Genomic DNA, 22,787 nt, shown 5'->3' on the forward strand with positions numbered 1-22,787 from the left:
AGTGATAAGGATTTTGTTTGTTTTTGGAGAGGGAAAGCAGCTTCCTTCTCAGAGCTGCGTTAACGCGATTGGCCTGATCCTTTCCTGGTTTTTGTCCCTCCTGTTGCAGTAGGCCACATCGATGCTCATGTCAGCTTAGCTCTACAAGCGGCTCCGGTTTTCCAAACTGTTCTCTTTAGATCACGGGACTTGAGCTTTCGTCGGGGAGGAGGAGAGGAGGCACACACAGGTCATGAGTAAAGGTCTCTGCATATGACTTAAGCGTCAAACCGGTAAAGAAGATTGGTGACATCCTAGCTTGTGGAAGTCTGCGCACTGGCTGGGTAAGGGACGGGAGGAGTGGGGCGGAATTTAGGCGGAGTTTCACATAGAAAGGCGGAGCAGTTAGAGTCTGGGAGTCCCGCAGAGACAGAGAGCATCCCTTTCAGATTGAGTAGGTGGGTGCAGGGTGGCGGGCTCAGGATGAAGGGCCAGGTTTGAGGGTCAGCCGGGGTAACCGCTGAAGACTGCGGGCTTTTTGCCTCTGCGGGGGCGAGAAGGGGCAGGGCCAGGGGCGGAGTTTTAAGCCCAGGCTTCTGGTGCACGTCTCTGATTGAGCGGGGTGGGATCTGAGGCGGAGCCTGGGGGCGGGACTCATTTTGGTTTTTGACAGCAGTCTCTTGCAAAGCCGCAGCCGAGTGGGATTGGGAACCTGTGGCCCGGCTCCACGCGTCCCCGTCCCCTCCGTGGCCCTAGCCCCGGCCATGAAGCGTATCTTCTCCTGCTCCAGTTCACAAGTGGCGGTAGGTGCTAAATGTATGGGAGAAGGGCTGGGGCTGGGATCCAAGCCTTGTGTTGACAGAAGTCCTAAGTCCCATCTCCACGGACTAATACATTAAGCCTGCATTAGTTTTTCCTGCGCTGCCGCTCCGGCAATGCGGCTGCCAGCCCTGCTAACTGAACTTATGGGTGTCATCCAAAACCTGTCTCTCAACGTTCCCAACTTTTCCCTTCCCAAGATCTTTTCCCTTGGCTCCTTGTTCCCCGAACATTTATGACTTCCAGTTTCTGATATGCTTTCTAAAGACCTGTCTTCTTCCAATGACCCTCCTCCCAGTACCAACAACCCACCTCCAGACATCTGCCCCACCCCACCCCAGCCTTTGCCTCCGTTTTTACTTCCACCCCTAATTCCTACCCAATTGCTTCGTTTTCCATCTTGCCTTCTCCCCACAACTTTCTCTCCCACATAGTTCCATTTTTTTATTTTATTTATTTATTTTTACTGTTTGCTTTCTGCCCCAAAAGTATTCTCTGCCCAGTGCCTTCTCCCAGCTCGTTCCACCCTTGCTTCTGTTCTGGTCCATGGCATGTCCACTCCCATTCTCTCAGGCACCACTCCAAACCTCTTTCTAAGCAGCTATTGAACACGGGGCCTCTGATTTCTCTTTAATTTCTGGCCACCTTTTCCTCAATGTTACTCCCTCTACCTTTTGCCTGGACCTCCTGCCATCTTACTGTGTCATGTCTCAATCTTCTAATCTAGCTATAGCTTGCTGGACAGGCACTGTCAGGAAGTCAGGCAAGTCTCCTGGCTGATCCCCAAGAGCTTGGGTGAGTTGCCTGCAGAATCTTCCCTGGCCAGTTCACTGCAGTGTCTGGTCCTGGAACCAATCAAGTCTTTCTGTCTGATTCCCTTCCTGATTTTTCCTTTGTCTAGTTTAGGGTTTGTGCTCATTTTCTTTGATTGAGCTAGGGAAATGTGATGGTGAGGGAGAAGACAGAGTGGGCTCTCAATGAGAGAGCTCCTGGCAGAGGTTACCCTATTCTTTGTGCTTCCCCCCACCCCAAAACGAAACAAGGATTTCAGAAGATGGTGGTTCATGGAGGGTACAGCTTTCCTTCTCTAAAGAGCACTTCCAGAGTGACCCTCTGGCTAGGCGGTGGTGGTGCATGCTTTTAATCCCAGCTCTCGGGAGGTAGAGGCAGATAGATCTTGTGAGATTGAGGGCAGCCTGGTCTACAAAGCTAGTCCAGGACAGCCAGGGGAGGCGGGGGGGGGGGGGGGAAGGGTTCAGTCACTTGGTACTAATGTTGCTTAGTTGACTTGTCTGTAAGCAAGTATACGAAATGTTCAGTTATCTCACTGTGCATGGGCAGGCCACAGAAACCTGGCAGAGAGCTGTGAAGCAAGAGGGGGAACTGTTGAGGCCTGTCTCTGTCCCATTTGCATTTACTTCTACATGGAATTTCCACTCACTGACCAACCAGGCAAAAGGCATTTACTATTACAGGCAACAAGCTGAGGCTACCTGGCCTCTGCTTAAGTTTTAGTGATTTTCTTCTAATCAAGACATTAGATAGACATCTACTAATCACACATTTCCTAAATATGGAATGGCTTTCCCTTCAGATTATGGAGTCTGCTTTCTCCTTAGGAGAGGAGAACACTTTTATTCTTTCTTTCTTTCTTTCTTTCTTTCTTTCTTTCTTTCTTTCTTCTTCCTCTTCTTTTCCTTCTCCTCTTCCTTCTCCTCCTTCTGGAGACAGAGTTTCTCTGTGTAGCTCTGGCTGTTCCGGAACTCACTCCGTAGACCAGGCTGGCTTCAAACACAGAGATCTGCCTGCCTCTGCCTCCCAAGTGCTGGGACTGCAGATGTGTGCCACCACACCTGGCTTATTTCTTTTTTTTTTTTTTTTTTTTTTTTTTTTTTAATTCTTCCAGCCAGGTACTAACCAGGCCCAACCCTGCTTAGCTTCTGAAATCAAGCAAGCTCAAGGTGATATGGCCCCGGGCTCTTTCTGATTTTCTATTCTCTGGCAGCACTTCCTTTCCTAGATGCTGGTGTAAGCAGTGGGCTTGCTCTTGGGATATCCAGCCCTCCCTTTATCCCTTACAACCCTAGTTCTCTACACTCCATGAGGAGTGTCCACTCATCTGAACTCCTAGTATCTCAAGATCATGGTATATCAAGAGCGTAGGGCATAAAGGGCACATTCAGAATCATATGCTTAGAATGTGGACGTCTTTTCTCAGATCAAGCTTGAGGCATACTTTAAAACAGGCTGGCTTCAGCTACAAGTTGTCTCCTCCAAAAAAAACCCATTGTAATAATATCTAAGATAATATCCTCCATTTACGACACTGAGTCTATAGCAGTGAGCGTGACAGCTTTCCTGGAACACCGGAACCCTGGCTTCTGAGTTATGCCAGCAGCTCATCTTTCCTCATCCCAATTCAAGTCCTTGCATGAGGAACCTTTTTTTCGGAGGCAAGGATGGCCAGATCAGTGATCATTTAACAGTTAGCCAGTCTTGGGCTAGGGGTGTAGCTCAGCTGAGCGAGCACTTGCCTAGCATGCATGAAGCCCTAGGTTCCATCCTCAGCTCTATGTAAACTGGGCACGGTGGCACATGCCTACAATCCCAGCACTCAGGTAAAAGGATCAGAGCTTCAAGTCATCTTCCATTGTGGATGGAATTTGGGGCCAGCCTGGGATATATGAGACCTATCCAAAAAAAAAAAAAAGGTAGTAAACCAACAAAATCTAATGAATATTCCTTACTGTCCAGGAAGACAACAAAAACGCAGCCCCTCTAATCTCATGTTATTCGAGCCAAAGCCGATGGTGTTGCCAAGGGTGGCATAAACCTAAGTGTACTCTCCCCCGGCCTGACATAAAGCAAGATATGGACCGGTAAATAGTTTTCAGCCTGTGGCACCAGCTCAGCATAGAGGAATTTCTATTGCATTTGAAGAGTTAAGCATCAGGCCCTCATCCCTCCAAGGCAGCCTTCCCATTCGCATCCACCTGTTCTTCAGCCGAAGTGACTTGCTCCTGTCCTATCTCCTTGGGCAGCCTACGAGTTCACAGTCAGAGACAGAGGTGGGTAAAAGTACTTCCACATGGGCTCCCTAATCTCAGCTGCAGAAATAACACAGCTCGTCCTTGTGAGGGAGTCTGCTGATAATTAATTTGGTGATTGCTCCCCCGGCCCCAGGCTATGATGGTAGTGCCGTGTCTCCTTTCCAAGGTGCTAAGACAAGCAATGGGTTGAGTCTTGCCCTTTGGAAACACACCTCTTGTCCTTCACTGTCCAGTAGTTTCATCAGGAAGAATTTCCACCCATTCTAAAGTCTTCTTGGTATAATGAGACTATAGGAAGTAAACTAGGCAGAGTTAGGAGGACCCAGCTGGAAAGAAATATAACCAGAGTGCTAGCTTGGCTGACTCACTGGCTGAAATAAGGAAGATCTTTCCACTCAGCCGGAGAATTCTAAGCCCTGGAACATCTGGAGTGTGCCCAGCAAAGCCAAGAAAGTTGAGGACTGGAATTCCCATGTAGTGTGTGTCTATCACATGATGGACGCCAACTATATGCTCTGTCTGCTCTTATTTCATTAAGAAGTTAAGGCTCAAGGAAGTTTGTACGTGCCTGAGACAGAGACAGAGCATTAACATGATGGGTTTTGAGCAGGGCATGGTGACATACACTTAAGACCCCATCACTCTTGGAGCAGGAGGAGGATTGTGAGTGTCACCCTAGTCAAGAGCACTGTAGGCAGAGAGAAGAGAGTTTAAGTCTGTGATTGTCAGAATTGAGGTGAAGGTCAGCGGGTGGCAGTGGTGTGTGGTGGAGGCATTGTTCCAGTTCTGCTTTCTATCTGGTGACCTGGTTCCCAAGGGGCATCGAAAAAAAGCGTGTTCTTGCATGTCAGAACCTGCCAGCTTGTGGAGGAGTCATTTTGCTTGCTTTGTCATTTGAGAATAAACCTGTTTGGAGACTCTTCCGCACACAGGGAGTAACATCCGAGACTGAGTAGCTTTGCCCTGGAGGCAGTCTCAAACTTTATCTGGAACTAAGTAATCCTTTTCCCATAGCTCTGTGACAGTGTGGTCTGAGGTGGAAGTTAGGCCTGGACGCAAGAGGCCTGTGCTATTTCTAAAGCCAACGCTGTTTGCTCTTTTATGTGATCCTGGACATATGTTTAACATATGTGTGCTACCATTCCTTTTTCTGTCAAAGGCACAAGATAATATCACCCCTAACTATTTTGGGGGGCTATTAGAGGCTAATTGGAAGGACTAGGAGAAGTTATGAGTGTTTTATAGGAGCGTTACCTCAGAATCCATCCAGCGTAGACAATTTTATGGCTTGGACCTTTAAATCTCTCTTGTGTTGATGATCAGCAATTTGTCCGGGCTATATAAACATTACCTGAGAATGAATTATTGGGCTTCCACAGACTTCCCGCGCCCCCTTTGCTATAACCTCTTACTTGATGAGATCATGAAATGCGACAGGCCACCTGAATTCTTACTACTTCCTGTTTTGTTGTAAGGATGCACTACATTTCTGTGATTCCATCTACATTAGCTTGTTTAATGCATTTGGTGAGGTGGTTATTACTGCTTACATTTTATGTGCAAGGAAACAGGTTAGAGTGTTTAATGGTCTGCTATAGGTCACATCGCTGAGAGAGTGTAGCTGAGCCAGGTCCCAGACTCAGTCCAGCTGACAAAATACTCATCCTGAAGACTTTTCCTTTGTACCAATGATCTTTGCGCCACCCCAGTTTTCCTTTGTGTTTCTCCTCTCTGGGCCAAACCAGGCTTTTCTGTGCTTGCAGCCCTAGGTGTTTTTACATAGCTCTTTCTTTTATGCCCTGTAATACTTCAATTATTTTAATTACTCCTCCACCCTCAAACCCTGAGCTGGAAGGATGGAACAATGTAGGCTGAGGTGTGGCTGCTGTCTGGGGCAGCTGCTCCCCGCCAGGGAAACTAAAAGGGAGGGAGGGAGGAGAGTGAGCAATCCCTCTCTGCCTCTTCTTTCTGCTGCCTTCTCAAGCACAGCCACAAACTGGCCTGACTTTGCTAGTTGTTTCCAGTGAAAAGACTGAGAGGTTAATGGAAGACCTAACCAGATATAAGACAGGAAAACAAAATCTCTGCAATTACTGCCCACCCTACACCCAATTTGGGGCCCAGAGTCGATACAAAGAGATGGTATGATTAGGTAGTTGAACTTATGCCTGTGACTAGAAGCTGGCACCTTGATGTACTTTGCAAAGGACTAAAGACAAAAGGTGGAGCTTCAGGGGGCGATGAGAGGAGCTGTGAACAAATCAGAAGTGGTCAGGTCGGTTCAGTTTGTTCAAGGAAGACACAGGGAGCACTAAGAAAGGGGTCATTGCTAGCATTGCCATCAGGGTGGGCATCTAACAACTGTCCTGCTGATACATTGTTTGGCATGGGTGGTTTTTATTTATTTTATGACATTAAGAATGGAGCCGGGGGCTGGAGAGAAGGCTCAGTGGTTAAGAGCACTGGTTGTGCCGGGCGTGGTGGTGCATGCCTTTAATCCCAGCACTCGGGAGGCAGAGGCAGGTGGATCGCTGTGAGTTCGAGGCCAGCCTGGTCTACGAAGTGAGTCCAGGATGGCCAAGGCTACACAGAGAAACCCTGTCTCGAAAAAAAAAAAAAAAAAAAGAGCACTGGTTGTTCTTTCAGATGACCCGGGTTCAATTCCTAGCACCCACAGGGCAGCTTACAACTGTCCGTAATTCTAGTTCCAGAGGATTCAACATGACGAACAAACAGGCAAAACACAGATGTATATAAAATAAATAAATCTTTAAAAAAAAAAATGGAACCCCAGCACATACCAGGATATCCCCAACCTCTGGTGGGAGGTTTTTGTTTTGTTTTGTTTTGTTTGTTTTTTGATTTTGAGTTTTTCTGTGTAGCCTTAGCTGTCCTGGAACTCTCTCTGTAGACCAAGCTGGCTTTGAACTCACATAGATCTGCCTGCCTCTGCCTCCTGAATGCTGGGATTACAGGTGAGCACTACTACCTCCCAGCATCTGGAGGGAGTTTTAAATGAACTTCATTTTAAAGGGTAAATTTAAGGCCTAAAGAGACAGTTCAGCAGTTAAGAGGATCTGGGTTCAATTCCCTACACATACATGGCCATTCACAACTGTCTGAAACTCCAGTTCCAGGGGCTCTGACACCCTCCCACAGACACACATGCAGGCAAAACACCAAAGCACATGAAATAAAAATAAATAAATCATTTTTAAAAATTAAAAGAGTCTTACCAGATATAGTGATATGCAGGAGACAGAGGCAGGAAGATCTGTGAATGTTAAGGCCAGCCTGGGCTACAGTGTGAATTTCAGGCTAGCCAAGTCTACATAGACTCTGTTAAAAAAAAAAAAACAGCAACAACAACAAAGACACAAATACAAAACAGAATAAATAAATGAAAGGGTCTTAAAATGCTAGACATTCAGTGTTATTAATAACTTTAAAGCTATGTGTGCTCAAGAACTACCAAAATGCTGGTTTTTCAAGAGGCTGAGATAAGAGCTGAGTTTGAGACCAGTCTGGCTACATAGAGATCCTGAGAGTAGCCTGGGCTATATCAACTCTGTTTCAACAAAACAAAACAACTTTAAAATAATAAAGTATCCAGGTGGTGGTGGTGGCACACACCTTTAATCCCAGCACATGAGAGGCAGAGTCAGGAGGACCTCTGTGAACTTGAGACCAGCCTGGTCTACAGAGTGAGTTGCAGGACAGCCAGGGCTACACAGGGAAACCCTGTCTTGGAAAAAAAAAAAAAAAAAAAACCAAAGTAACACCAACCAACCCTCCCAGCCCAAATAATAAAAGTAATAATATTTTTGTTGTTTTTGTTTACTGAAAGAGTCTTGGTTAGCCTCAAATTTAGGGTTCTCTTATCTCAGCCTCCCAAGTGTTGAGATTACTGGCATATACCATTATGCCTGAGATAGATAGATAGATAGATAGATAGATAGATAGATAGATAGATAGATAGATATGCACCCCATCCCACATGTAGGGTTTCATGTATATCAAACTGGCCTTAAACTGGCTATGTAGCTGAGGCTGAGGCTGGGCCCAATCCTCCCAATAATAAATTTGAGCCACCACATCCACCTTTGTAGTTTTTTGCTTGTTTGTTTGTTCGGTTTTTTTGTTTTGTTTTGTTTTGTTGTTTCTGTTTTTGTTTTTGTTTTCTTGAAACAGTGTCTCTCTGTGTAGCCCTGGCTATCCTGGACTCACTTTGTAGACCAGGCTGGCCTCGAAATCACAGAAATCCACCTGCCTCTGCCTCCCAAGTGCTAGGATTAAAGGCGTGGGCCACCACCGCCCGGCTCTTTGTATTTTTTAATTCAGTAATCCCCTGGGTACCTTAGGGTTTGTGGTTGACTGCTGCTGTCGATAATTCTTGGTGTCACATGGAATGGTAAGTATTTTGCTAGCCTGCTTAAGAAAGATCTGCTCTAGGCCAAGTGATAAGGAGCAGCGAGGATCTCCAGGATGCTCCTTTCCTCTTTCTGTGCATGTAATACCGCGTTTTTCCCCATCTCACTGCCCGCCCCAATGTTCATACAATCTGTGACTCCTGACTAGGTGGAGAAATGGAACCGTCGTGACCAGAAGCTGCTGGAGGCCGTGCAGCGGGGGGATGTGGGACGCGTGGCAGCCTTGGCCTCTAGGAAGTCAGCCCGACCCACCAAATTAGATTCGAATGGCCAGTCCCCGTAAGTAAGTCTTCTTGACATCACCCTGGCATGTGGTTCTCTTAGAAAACTTCAATGCCTGTAACATGGGAGCTCTCTTATTGTTTGAATTGGCGACTATATGGATTAAAACCTCGCCATTTATCAAGCACAACAAATGAGGGAGGAGGATGTCGTCCCAGCGTCCAACCTCCCATCGCCCCCGCGCAAGCCACATTGACTTGAAAAGGATGTAAAGCTCATTAAACCAACAGACAACTAATTGCTAAACAAAGTTTCCTCATCGCAAGAGCAGGAGGGGGTGTGTGCTTGAGAAGCTGGGAGTGAAGGAGTAGGTCATGGAAGTCACGTGGCTAGAGCGACCAACACCGCCGCCAGCCTTCTGCTCTGCTCTGCCTGACTCTTTCTCGTTCTCTGAGGCCTCTGTGCTGGGAGAGGCAGACACTCATGTGTAGCCTGAACATCCTTGCAACAATCTGAAATCCCGTGAGATTTGTAGCAGCTTCTAGCTTTTCCGGTAGCACACTCTGACTTCATGGCTGTAGGTCACGGAGGCAGGCAGACTCTTAGCAAGACAGTCTCGGGAACCCCCACCCCCCGGAACTCCCACCCTACCCCCCCGAACTCCTACCGCCCCTCCCCCCTCTGCACCAGGAATTGGCTTTGCGCTAGGGAGCAGAGGAAACAGAGCTTATTAAAGCTCCCCTTTGTCAGCTGTGCTGGTACCTGCTTATAATCCCAGAATTTAGGAGGTGAATTCAGAAGGATCAAGCGTTCAAGGCCAGCCAGGTCCTTGTAGGAAGACTCTATTTCAAAACAAAACAAAAAAAAAAGCCAAAGTTAAAACATCTAGATGTAAACTGATCAGAACAGCTTAGAATATTAAACATGATTTAAAAAGACAGAGTCGTGTGTCCTCCCCACCCCCATCCCCGGCCCATTTTTATCCCCTGATCTTTCATCTTTTTCTGTCTTTTGGCTTTGACACTGGCAGGTTTCATCTGGCTGCCTCCAAAGGCCTGACAGAGTGCCTGACAATATTGCTTGCAAATGGGGCTGACATCAACAGTAAGAATGAAGATGGTGAGTCAGCCAACACCACTTGCCCATTATGCTTCAAGACTGTCTCTGTGGCTGCAGAGGGGCCTTGCTGGGCTCTAATGGTGGTTGCAGCTCTGGGTCTTTGCTTCTTTGCTCAGTAAGTCTTGGCCAGCATCTCTCCTGGGGTTCCCCTCCCTGTACACTAGGCGCACCTCACCCTCGCTCCCCAGCCTCCATTGAAGGTACCAGCTGCTTGGGGAACAGGAATTTCTGGCCTGGTGTGCCCTAAGCTTCTCTTCTCTAATCTTCCTCCTGATTATCTGTGCGTCTCTTGCCTTCCCTCCCAGTGAGTCACCTGCATTCACAGGGCCACCCACCCTCTCTCTCTTTCTCTTTCCAGGAAGCACCGCCCTTCATTTGGCCACCATCTCCTGCCAGCCACAGTGTGTGAAGGTCTTGCTGCAGGTAAAGGCAGTCCTTCGATGCCCCTGTGCAGGCAAGAAAAAGATGCAGCACGTCCCATCTTTGTCTTGTAGTAACTAACAATATTGTCTCGTTCTGAATAACACAGCCCACAGCCACGTATTAATACGTTCATAGACATTTGTCTAACATCTATTCTATACATGTGCCATGTTGATACTGTCTTTGTGGGCAGCCCAGAAAGCAGAGTACCCGAGGACTATTGAGTTCTGCTACTGCAGAGACTAGCTGCTACATATATGGGCAGGTAGAAGAAAAGCAGGGTTGTTCAAATAAAAAAGTCTTTGCAGGGAGAGGCTGTAAGAGGGCTCAGCAGGTAAAAGAACTTGCTGCCAAGTTTTATGACAGTCAGACCCCCAGAATGCACATGATGGAAGGATAGAACTGATCCTTGAAAGTTGTCCCCTAACTTCCGCAAGCATATCTATACCCCTTCCCCAAGTAAAAAATAAATACAATAAAATGAGAAGGGGAGGTTATAGCCAAGTAGCATAAAGAAAAGCATACACGTATACTTGCACGTGGACAATTTGAGTCTCCCAATAGACCACTGAGCACACACTAACTGTTCTACTTTTAATACTCCTGATCTTTTCCTAATTTCACATATTGGTCCTGAAACTCCAGCCAATTCAGCTGTCATATCACTTGCTTTAATATATTTATTTACCAATCAACTGTTTTGGTCCCCTCCCCCCATCCCTTTGGCCTTAGTTATAAACTAAGAATGAATTTCAAGGCTCGTATCACCTGCAGGGAGTAACTGGGCTTGCCTAGCAGTTGGCTTTCCTCAGAGCCATGGTCCTCCTGTTCTCTTTCATATTACCATGGAAACTGATGACTCATATGGAGTATGGGATGAGGATGCTAACCTCAAGCTCCATCACTGCTTCTCTTTGTGGCTGCTTACAGCATGGTGCTAATGAAGATGCTGTGGATGCAGAGAACCGCAGTCCATTACACTGGGCAGGTGTGTGCCGGGGACTGGTAGGAAGAAGGCTGGAAAACAGGAAAGGGGGTTAACATTTGGGAGGAAAGGACAGATGCCCTTCAAAGGCCTTCTTAACCTTTCAATCCTCCCAGCCTCCTCTGGCTGTGCCTCAAGTGTCCTCCTGTTGTGTGACCATGAGGCCTTCCTGGACGTGCTGGACAACGTGAGTATCAGACGACCAATGGGCAGTGCCTCACACCTGGAGGCTGCTGCTTTCTCTGAGTTTGATTCACCAGATGCTGTGGTCCGTGCTCCCACCCCAATCCCGCCTCTTCTCCGTATCATTCAGGAAGATCCTAATCCTCTGAGCTAGAGCGTGTTTCAGCAGGGCAAGGGGGACTAGGGGTGGGGAGGGGGGCTTGGTAGGGTCCTATCATCAAGTCCTTAATTCTCCTGGCTCCTTATGGTCTTCCACACTCTCTTTGCAGGATGGACGCACACCCCTGATGATTGCATCACTGGGTGGTCATGCAGCTATCTGCTCACAGCTGCTGCAGAGAGGTGCCCGGGTTAATGTCACAGACAAGGATGACAAGTGAGCCGTCTCTATCTTCCATGCCAACATCCACTTCTTTACCAATCTAGAAGAGAGCCCATGGGTTCAGTGTGTGATCTGGAGAGAACAGGGTAGTCTCTGTTCTTCTGGCCTTATCCCTTCCCGGGAATGGTTCAGAGAAGCTTTGCCCGGTGCCCTGACTAAGGTAGCCATACTAGCACAGGTGATGCTAGAAGTAGGATGGCTACCTCTGAGATCACTGTTTTAACTTACTAGCTTTCGAGCTATTTCCTAAACAGTGAGGTCCTTTTCTTCCATATCTATGCAGAAGATGAGTGTGATGATGCATACTTGGAATCGAGTACTTGGACGGTTGAGGCAGGAGGATTATGAGCATGTATGTTTGCTGTGTGTGTGTTTTGTGGGTGCGTGCACACATGCAGAACTTCAGCATCCTACAAAGAAGACAAAAACGAAGCCCTCCAAATGGTCCCAACGTTGATGCTGCAGTTCCAAGGAGTGCCACTGGGAAAGTATTTATGAAACCTTGAGGGAAAGCTGGTGCTCCGAATTTGTCTCCACTTACAGATCAGCTTTGATCCTGGCCTGTGAGAAAGGCAGCTCTGAGGTGGCTGAGCTGCTCCTGAGCCACGGAGCGGATGCTGGAGCGGTGGACAGCTTGGGGCACAGTGCTCTGCATTATGCTCGGCACACACAAGACAAGGAGCTGTGGAGGCTGCTACAGCAGGCCCTGAACCGGCGGCAGAGAGGCGGTAAAAGTCCCTTTGTTTCCTCAAGGGTCTCTCCAATAGCCAAAGAATTAAAAGAAGCTGCTTCATATCCCACTGCTCAGGGAAGCAGCCCATCTGAAAAAATGGACTGCCAGGTTAGTCAAGGTTTTACGAAGTTAGTGCTGCTACGTTTTTGGGAACACATATAATCCCATGTTCCCAAAAACATGGTCACAAAATTCCCCAGTTCAGCCTTTACACACTGACTGCAGCTCTGGCTACTGGGTGTTTGTTTGTTTGTTTGTTTGTTTGTTTGTTTGTTTAGAACAGGGTTTCTCTGTGTAGCCCTGGCTGTCCTGGAATTCACTCTGTAGACCAGGCTGGCCTCGAACTCAGAGATTTGCCTGCCTCTGCCTCCCGAGCACTGGGACTAAAGGGGTACACCACTGCTATTGTCATCCATGGGATTTCTATTTTGCCCACCATTGATGTCCCAGTGCCTTCACAATCCCAGCACAGCGACCAATAAAAGAAAACAGTGAACAAGATAAAAGAGAACTCCATCTCTGGGATAGGAAAACAACGTGGCTGGGTAGTCACGGAGCCATGGAACAAGAGTGTCACCAGGAAGCTGTGTGTGAGGGCCATCATACCAAGAGGCCACTTTTCTCTAACAAGGTCTGAAAACTGGGTGAGAACTAAGTTCTCGTTTGTTCCATGTCTTCTCTTATAGGTCATGCACTGGTTCAACACCCAGATCATACATCTCAGGTATGACCCCTAAGAGTCTCCCCTGTTTGTTTCTGGCTTGCCCTCTAGCAATTCCAGTATTCCGTGTGGGCATCAAGACATTGCCAGAGAAGCAAGGCCCTTGAGAGGCTACCTGTATAGCCTCACATCACTCTTCCTTCTGACATAGGCCTCTCCATCTGAGCCTTATGTGGCAGCACCTTCTAAGAGCTCATGGAGATCAGAGCCTGAGGAAAAGCAGGAGGAAGAGGAAGAGCGGCGCTCAGAAGGGTGGAAGTGGAAGTATAAAGAGGAGCAGAAGAAAGTTTATCAGTTGGAGCAAGAGCTGATGCAAAAGACAGAAGAGTGCAAGGCTAGAGCTGCAGCCATCTTAGGCCTGGAGAACCAGATTCGAGAGCAAGTGCAAGAACTAGAGTGTCTCCTATTGCAGAAGCCTGGAGCTCCAGGAAGACTGAGCCCTGGCCTCCGGCCTGGAGGAGATGGTATGGAGGAAGGTTGTCCCGTGAACCTGTTGGCTGAGCGGATCCAAGAGCTAAAGAAGCAGCAGAAGACAGCAGCCACAACAGACCCAACAGTAGCTCCCAAGAGAGCTGAAGAGTTAGCGCCAGCAGAGATCCAGGATGAAGTGCATGGAAAGCCCCAGCAAGAACAGGCACCACCCCAGAGCCCAGGGTCTGAGACTATTGGAAAAGCCACAGGACAGCAACTGAACACCAATGGGGAACAAAACCTTGGCCTCGATAACATTGAGAAGAAGAGGCCCCAGGATCCCGGGAATGTACCAGCAGGCACAGTGCGGGAACCAGTGGGCATAGCAGCTATGAACCAGCTCCTCCTACAGCTAGGGGAAGAGTTGGCTGCAGTGTGGCGGGAAAAGGATGTGGCCAGAGGGGCTTTGTCAAGGCCAGTACTGGAGGGAGCCCTGGGGACTCCCAGAGCTGAGGCTGCAGCAGCTGCCTGGGAGAGGATGGAAGCCAGGCTGGAGAGGGTGCTGGTGAGGTTGGATCAAGCAAAAGTGGGACTGCAGGTGAAACCCGAGGTCCCTGCCCAGGGATCCAGAGAGAGAGCCCCAAAGGCAGTCCCAGGATGCATTAAAGAGCAGGAAGAAAAGAGCGCTCCCGGAGCCAGAGGAGAACCCTTAGGGGCCCCTGGAGGAGAACAGGCCTCAGGAGGAGGCCTGGCCAAGGGACACCTGGAGAAAGAGGTGTCGGCACTGAGACTGAGCAACAGCAACTTGCTGGAGGAATTGGGAGAGCTGGGCCGTGAGAGGCAACGCTTGCAGGGAGAGCTGCAGTCCTTGACCCAGAGGCTACAACGGGAGTTTGTGCCCAAGCCCGAGGCGCAGGTCCAGCTACAGCAGTTGCGGCGGAGCGTTGGGTTGTTGACCGATGAACTGGCTATGGAGAAGGAGGCTACAGAGAAGCTGCGCAGGCGACTGGCCTCCCAGAACAGCAGCCTCCAAGGACTGTGGAACTGCCTTCCCCCAGACCTTGTGGGCAAGGGGAATGCACGGAGTACAGCTGCAGAACCCCTGGAGGAGCTGCAGGCTTGCATCAGTACCCTGGTGGACAAGCACCTTGAGGCCCAGAAGATGCTGGCTCGGTTGGAGGAGGAAAACCAACAGCTGAGGGGACCTTCGGCCCCCTGTGGAGAGCCAGAGGCATCCCTGAAGGCCACAGCATCCCCCCAAGTGGCTGCCCTGGAAGAAGATCTGGGGAAGCTAGAAGGAGAGCTACGGGCGGTGCAGGCCACGATGAGTGGGAAGAGCCAGGAGATATGCAAGCTGAAGCAGCTGCTTTACCAAGCCACAGAGGAAGTGGCTGAGCTGAGGTCTCGGGAAGCAGCCAGCCTGCGGCAGCACGAGAAAACGCGAGGCTCACTGGTGGCCCAGGCTCAGGCTTGGGGCCAGGAGCTCAAAGCTGTGCTGGAGAAGTACAATATAGCCTGTCGGGAAATGGTTCGGTTGCGGGACACCGCGGCAGAGGAGCGCCGCCGCAGCGAGGACCTGGCGGCTCGGGCGGCTGAGCAGGAGCGCCAGGCTGGCGAGATGCGCGGGCGCTCGGAGCAGTTCGAGAAAACCGCTGAGCTGCTGAAAGAGAAGACGGACCACCTCATCGGGGCTTGCCGGGACAAGGAAGCCAAGGTAAGAGCCAAGGCAGTCTTGAGAGTATTGCGGAGAGTGGCGGTGCGTTTGCGGAGCCTGCAGAAGGGAAGGTCAGATTAATACAAAACAGAATGCCGGGTGCTCACAAGGACTGCTCTGTGCTTGCCTAGGTCAAGAGAGGTTTGGAGCTGAGATTGGAGCTGAGGTGGAGTACAGATAGAAGAAAGAGATAAAAATAAGCCGCGTGAGACAAGAGAGAAGAGGGCATAGGTACTAAAATTTACTACTCAGAGTTCAGAAGCTATGTGTGCCCCCGGGGGCTACCACCAGGGAACACCACCGCCAATTAGTATTTTATCTTAATCCTATATTAGCCCAACCTAGTGGTGTAATGAGTTCTGTGGTTTACTGACTCAGAGTCTGATGGGTTAACTGGGGAGGCTCTTCCCTCCTGCTCCATTTACAGTAGGTCCCACTAATGATTTCCCGTGGCCAAAACGACACTAAAGCAAAAGAAAAGCAAAAACAAAACAAACAGGACAGTTTGAAAAACTGTGCAGGCAGGCACTCAGCAGGTGGATACAGGAGGTGGCTTCAGGGTACCTCTTCAGCTACACAGCTGGTTCCAAGCCACCTTGGGCTCGTGAGACCCTGTCTCAAGAGAGCAAGCAAACCCATGCCACAACAGAGTTTGAAAGCTACTATTTTCTTTCTTAGGGCAATGAAATTTTATATATTCTTAACCATTTTACCAATGGATCTAGAGATTGCAGGACGAAATGAATGAGTTCATATGTTTTATTAAAAAGTGTATAACTGTCTAAATTTGGAACAATGGAAGAATATAAATAGCGTGTACCTGGGTGAATAATGCATAGACAGAAGAAATGTCCAAAATAGGCATCACTATGGAAGGGAGTTAAAGGAAGCATTTTGTTAGTAAATGGCAAAATGTCAATAAATGGCAAGAAAGTCAATAAATGCGAATGTGGTACATGCACCCATACACACACATACACACACATTCAAACACACTCACACAATTGCACACTCACACACTTACAAACACTCACACACTCACACTCTCTCCCACACTCACACACTTGCACACTCTCACACACTCACACACACTTACAAACACTCACACACTGGGTGGACATTGACAGCTCAGTGGCAGAATCATTGCCTAGCATGTATGAAAGCCTTAGGTTACATCCTCAGCATTGATAATAAAACAACAAATTAAGCGTAATAGCTGACTGGTCTTGGACAACTTTTCATTTTGTTGTGTTTTGAGAAAGGGTTTCACTATGAAGCCTTGGCTGGCCTTTAATTCACAGAAATGAGGCTGCTTCTGCTGAGTGCTGATAGCAAAGGCTTGTGCCACCACACCCAGCAATTTATCTAACATCTCCAAAATACAATACAGTTTTCTTCTTCTTTTTCCTTTTTTGAGCAGGGGGAGGAGTTCTTGGGAGATAGTGTTTCTATGTGTAGCTATGGCTGTCCTGGAACTCGTTCTGTAGACCAGGTTGGCCTCAAACTAGGAGATCCCCTGCCTCTGCCTACCAGATGCTGGGACTAAAGAAGGCATGTGCCACCACACCACTACCTGGCTGAAACTCAGCTTTCTCTTCAATAAGATTAAGTTACTAGGGGCTGGAGAGGTGCCTCAGAGGTTAAGAGCCCTGGCTGCTCTTCCAAAGGTCCTGAGTTCAATTCCCAGCAACCACATGGTGGCTCACAACCATCTTTAGTGAGATCTGGTGCCATCTTCTGGCATGCAGGCAAAACACTATATACAAAATAAATAAACAAATTATTTTTTATTAATTTATTCAGATTACATCTCAATTGTTATCTTCTTACTTGTGTCCTCTCATTCCTCCCTCCCTCCTTCTTTCACCCTATTCCCCTCCCCTAGGTCTGTGACAGAAGGGGACCTCCTCCCCCACCATATGGTCACAGCCTATCAAGTCTCATCTTGGTAGCCTGGTTATCCTTTCTCTGAGTGCCACCAAAATAAATAATTCTTTAAAAAAAATTAAGTTACTGTGTTGTAGAAATTGCTCAATGGTTGAGAACAATGGCTCCTCTTCCCGAGGACTTGAGTTCCCGATACCCAAGTGGTAGCTCACAAACTACCTGCAATCCCAGGGGATTCAATGTCCTTTCCTGGCCTGCTCAGGCAGCAGACACACGCATAGTGTACAGTCATACATGCAGGGAAAACACCCACACACAAAAGAAATACAATTAAAATATCAATATGGCGGCCATTACAAAGATTTTATTAGATAGCAAACTTATTTGGGGACTGGAAAGATAGTTTGCTTGCCTAACAATATAGAATTGCTTGCCTAACATGTATGAGGCTCTGGGATGCATCCCAACGCCACATAAGGAGGTGGAGGCATGCAGCTTGAGAAGTGGCTCAGCAGTTAAGAACATTCACTTTTGTAGATGACCAGAGTAGACTTCCCAGAACCCTGTTGGGCTGTCCACAATCACCTGTAACTGCAGCCTCAAGAGATCCACACACTTCTGAACTCTCTGGGCACTGTACTTACTTGCATCCACCCATATATAGACACACACATAAATAATTAATGAAAAAAGAGAATCCTTTTTAAAACTTGAAGTGCTGGAAAGAGGACTCAGTGGCAAAGAGTGCTAGCTACTCTTCCAGAGGACCCAAGTCTAATTCCTCCCACCCACCTGGTGGCTTACAACCATATGTAACCTCAGTTCCAGGGTTTCTTAAGGCACCAGGGTACACATGGTACACAGCAGTGCAGACAAAACACCCGTACACATAAAGAATTAAAATAAATACCAGACATGGTGGCACATGCTTTTAATCCCTGTCCTCAGGAAGCGGAGACAGGTGGATCTCTGAGTTCAAGGCCCATTCACTTGGTCAAGTGGGTCTTACACGTTAGAGGCATTTAATCCCTGTGAGTTTGAGGACAGCCTGGTCTACAAAGCAAGTCCAGGACAGCCAAGGCTACACAGAGAAAACCTGTCTCAAAAACAAACAAAAAATAGTAAAATAAAATAAAATAAAATTTCAAAAGAAGTTGAATCAGGTGTTCCAGGTTATCCTTGTGTTTGAGACAGCTTGGTTTACATGAGGCCCTGTTTAAATAAATTATATTACTCAGAATAAAAGCTGAATGGCATGGATGCCAGGCATGGTGGCACACACCTTTAATCCCAGCACTCAGGAAGCAGAGATAGGTGGGTCTCTGAGTTCAAGGCCCATTCATTTGGGCAAGTGGGGTTTACATGTTAGAAGCATTTTTGTTTTATAGATCTCTTAAGCACATTACAGGTCTACAGCATGAGTTCCAGGACAGCTAGGACTACACAGAGAAACCCTGTTTCAAATAAAGTTTAAGGATATCTATGGCTTAAAGGCAGGATTTGCCTACAACAACCACGGCCCTTTGTTCATCCCCCAGCACCACAACAGGAAAAGGAGAAAGAAAGAAAATAAATTGATGTATTGGGCTTGGAGAAACGGCTCAGCAGTTAAAGCTTGCTTCTCTTTCAAAGGACCTCAGGTCACAACTATAGTAACTATGGTAACCCACAACTATCTATAACTACAATTACTGAGGATCTGGAGTCCTCTTCTGGCCCTCACAGGCGCCAGCTACATACATAGGTGGTATACTTATACACACTCAGGCAAAACAGACTTATAAAAACTAAGGACTCAAGATAATTTGGGTCACAGGTAAAGAACTCAGTAAGAAGTTGCTATAGCTGTGGTGGCACACGGCTTTAATCTCAGTACTCAGGGGGCAGAGGCAGGAAGATCTTGGTGAGTTTGAGGCCTGCCTAGCTATGCAATGAGGTCCAGGCCAGGACATTGGACACTGGCCAGGTCCATACCTAGGATTCCCAGAGAATGGCTGCAAATTACATTAGGTGCTTATAAAGGCAAAACCCACAAGGCTATGTACTTCTGTCTTCATCCAATTTGGGGAAAGCACACATCCTGATGTACTTCCTGCCTCCATACTTCCTGTCTATGTGTGATCAAGCTCATGCTGTGCAGTTGGAGCAACCAAACTTGTTCACAGAAGTGAAAACATGTGGCTTGTTACCACACATGAGCAATGGCCCCCAGCATTCTAGGAAGTTATCTGTCCTTGGGCATGTGGAGCTTACAGGTTAGAGGCACTTTTGTTCTATAGATCTCTTAAGCACAGTGATTTAAACTTAAAACACAAGTTTAGCCCTCACATCCTTTTCTTCCCTTTTGGCTTTAGATCAAGGAATTGTTGAAGAAGCTGGAGCAGCTTTCAGAGGAAGTTCTAGAAGTCCGGGGTGAAAATACACACCTGGCCCTGCAGCTGCAGGTATGTTTTAGCTGGAGCAGGTGATAAAGATGAGGTGGGGGAAAGCGGAAGTCCGGAGTTTCAGGAGACTCGATAGGCTGGACCAGTGATCGGCCAATGGAGCTAGCCTCATGAAGCTTCGCTTTATCCTGTCCTCGTGCACAGCGAGCATGGGAAAGGTAGGCATGTGACTCCCCATGGGTGCTCTTCCCCCAGGATTCCCAAAAGAACCATGAAGAGATCATCTCCACCTACAGGAATCATCTACTGAATGCTGCTCGGGTGAGCTTGGTGGAGTGGCAGGGGTACAGAGCTGAGGAAGGAGTGTTCCCCGTTTGTCCCTTCTCTTTCCTATACATACTTACCCTTTTTCCGGAGCACTTGACCCAGGTCTCCGGATCTCATTAAGTGGGTTAAAAGAGGCTACGTGTGGATGTGAAAAGAGAAACTTCTGCTTTTTTGTTTGTTTGTTTGTTTCCTCCAGATTCCCAAATCAATCTCGAGGGTTTCCCCTCAGTCTCCTCTGAGGTGACTTTGCCCTAATCAAGGAAGAGTGGGTGCTCTTTTCTTAGGGGTGATAAGGGATTAGAACTACAATTATGCACCAGATGTTTGCTTTGTATTCACAGTGTGGCCCCTACAGCAATCCCAAGAAGCAGATATCATTTTCTTCCTTGTAAAGATGGGAAAAATAACGGTGGAATTGTTAAAAATATAAAGTTACAAATGAAGGCTGGGGGTGTAGCTCATGGACAGAGCACTTACCCTGTAGTCACAATTCTGCAAACCAAAACCACAACACAACATAAAGCTTAACAAGACTGTGTTAAGGATCATATGATTATGATAGGTGATGACTGACTGGTACTCTGCTGTCCTACAAAACTGCTGCCTCACCTGCCGCTCCCCATGGCCTGCTCTTCGTCATCCTTTATGTCTTTCGTGCCACCCTCAGGGCTACATGGAGCAAGATGTGTACAATATCCTACTTCGAATCCTCAGCATGCAGGAGTGAGGCAGGCTCACTGCTACCCTCAGAGATAGTGGCATTTCCCTTTTGTGAGTAATGATATGGGAGATGGTGGGGTGGGGACCGGGGCGGGGGGAGGGGGAGACGGACTTTGGAGAAAGACCGTTAAGGAAGGAAGAGCTGTGGTGGTTCCTTTTGCCTCTCTCTCTCATTCTAGGAGTCCTGTAGGGCATAGAGCATTAGAAGTAAAGTTAACTGAGAACACGGAGTGGGGGAGTCAGGACTTTGTGAGCAGGTGACCCGAGACTAACGATGATGACTGGATAGAACAGACAGAGAAGGTGGCTAGAATATTTTCCTAGAGTCTGGTGGAGGGTGAAGGGTGGTGGGACAGTGGTGCAGTTATTCCCTAGAGCAGGACTGTACAGACCCCAGGCTTTCTCTTTCACGTTCACACCTTTCTTTCAAAACCTAACTATCCTCCTGTCTCCTTCCTACCCTTCTGTGGGCAGCCTGCTTCCCAGCCTGGAAAGACAGGCAGCCCCTTCAGCACACTGGTGAGGGTAGAAGGAGAGAGAGGACACAGGATTGTGTGCATTTCACCTTTGAATTTCTTTTTACAGGGAATAAGAGCATTGCTTGGTACACAGAGGCTCTCTCTATCAAGCTGTGGTGGGCAGGTGGTGGGTGGGTGATTGCCCACTAGGTGTGGTGTGAGAAGGGTTTCACTGGACACGTGGGCCCCAGACCTGAAACCCTGCACCCTGGAGTCAGCACAGATCAGGCCAGAATTGTGGATGTAAACTAGCTCTATGGAAAATAAAGTAGAAAACTATAAAAGTAAAAGTGTGCTTTGTTTTATTTTCTACATCTGCTCTAGCTCTCAAGTAATGACACAGAGACCTAGTAATGGATTGATTGATTGATTGATTGATTGATTGATATAGTTTCTCTGTGTCACCCTGGCTGGTCTCAAGCTCACAGAGATCCAACTGCCTCTTCCTCTCTGAGTGATGGGATTACAGGAGTGTGCCACCACACCCAGGTTATTGAATTTATTAATATGCTTCAAAGCACTATTGCTGGGCAGATTCTCAGCTATTCTAACCTGTCTATGCCAGTCTGCCCTACTTCCCAGCCATGTGCCATGTTTGTTACCTGACAGCTTAGTCTCCCCCTACCTGCTCCTGCTTCATTTTTGTCCTCATGGCAACTCCCTTACTGTGACCTCCTCCTCATGGCTACATCCTCATGACAACTCCCTTACTGTGACCTCCTCCTCATGGCTACATCCTCATGGCAACTCCCTTACTGTGACCTCCTCCTCATGACTACATCCTCATGGTGCGCTTCTCTTTGACCCTCCTTTTCTCTCTTTCCACCTAGGACCCTCCTCCTGGCATTGTAAATCCTGCCTCAACTCTCCTGCCCAGCTACTGGGCTCTGCTTCACTTGTTGGTTCCTTCCTACCCTCTAGCTGCGGCCCCCCCACACACACAGGGTTTCTATAGTAACCCTGGCTGTCCTGGAAGTCACAGAGACCCACCAAGCTCTGTCTCCCAAGTGCTGGGATTAAAAGCCTGCATCTCCACCACTGCCTGGCATTTTTGTTTGTTTGTTTGTTTATTTTAAAGGAATTTTTAGATTAATGTGTGTGTGTGTGTGTGTGTGTGTGTGTGTGTGTGTTTCCTGCATGTACTTATGTGCACCGCATCGTAGTAAAGACAAAGTTGATAAAGGTGATGAAGAAAGCAGGGAGATTAGGGCGAGGTCAGTGTATGTGGAACATGGTGTCAGTGACGAGCTGCTGGCCATCTGCTGTCTTCCTGATGAAGAGTTGAAGATCTTAGACTCTTCTGTGTCCTTCAGTTGTTTGTTTGTTTCGTTTGTTGGTTGGTTGGTAGCCGTATCTGCTGCAACTTCCTCACCTCTAAACTTTCATTTTGGCCCATAGTAAATACTATTTACATTTGATATGCAGATATCTGAAATCGTATTTACCTTTACTCTTTCTCTTCTATAATTGTATTTTAATGAAACGAGATTGGTCACAACCCATTCATTAAAGAGTCAAGATGCATAGTTTCAAAAATAACCTTCCGTGAAAACACTCCTCCTTTGGTCTTTTTCTACCCTCCCTCTTCTGCCCCTAGTCCTTTTTCTCTACCTTCTGGATCCATGATCTTTTCATGTGTGTGTGTGTTTATGTGCGCACATGTGGGTGTGCTCCTGCCCTTGTGTGTGTAGAGGTCAGAAGTCAATGCTGGTTGTATTCCTTGGTTGCTTTCTACCAGATACAGATATGGATATAGATGATATAGATATAGATATATTTT

At 47.7% G+C, this 22,787-nt stretch overlaps 1 protein-coding gene across 1 annotated transcript; it reads left to right on the forward strand.

Annotated features, from left to right (window-relative positions):
• Positions 1-652: 652 nt before the first annotated feature.
• On the forward strand, positions 653-21,289 carry Ankrd35 (ankyrin repeat domain 35). The gene is made up of 14 exons (XM_051165776.1): positions 653-782; positions 8,427-8,557; positions 9,531-9,619; positions 9,978-10,042; positions 10,973-11,030; positions 11,144-11,214; positions 11,480-11,586; positions 12,136-12,320; positions 13,012-13,049; positions 13,198-15,171; positions 19,413-19,502; positions 19,698-19,763; positions 20,437-20,540; positions 21,075-21,289. The coding sequence occupies exons 1-13, from the start codon at positions 744-746 to the stop codon at positions 20,494-20,496; spliced, it is 2,973 nt and encodes a 990-aa protein (XP_051021733.1). The 5' UTR covers positions 653-743; the 3' UTR covers positions 20,497-20,540; positions 21,075-21,289.
• The last annotated feature ends 1,498 nt before the right edge of the window (positions 21,290-22,787 follow it).

Source organism: Acomys russatus, chromosome 23, assembly GCF_903995435.1.
Source record: "Acomys russatus chromosome 23, mAcoRus1.1, whole genome shotgun sequence".
NCBI lineage: Eukaryota > Metazoa > Chordata > Mammalia > Rodentia > Muridae > Acomys > Acomys russatus.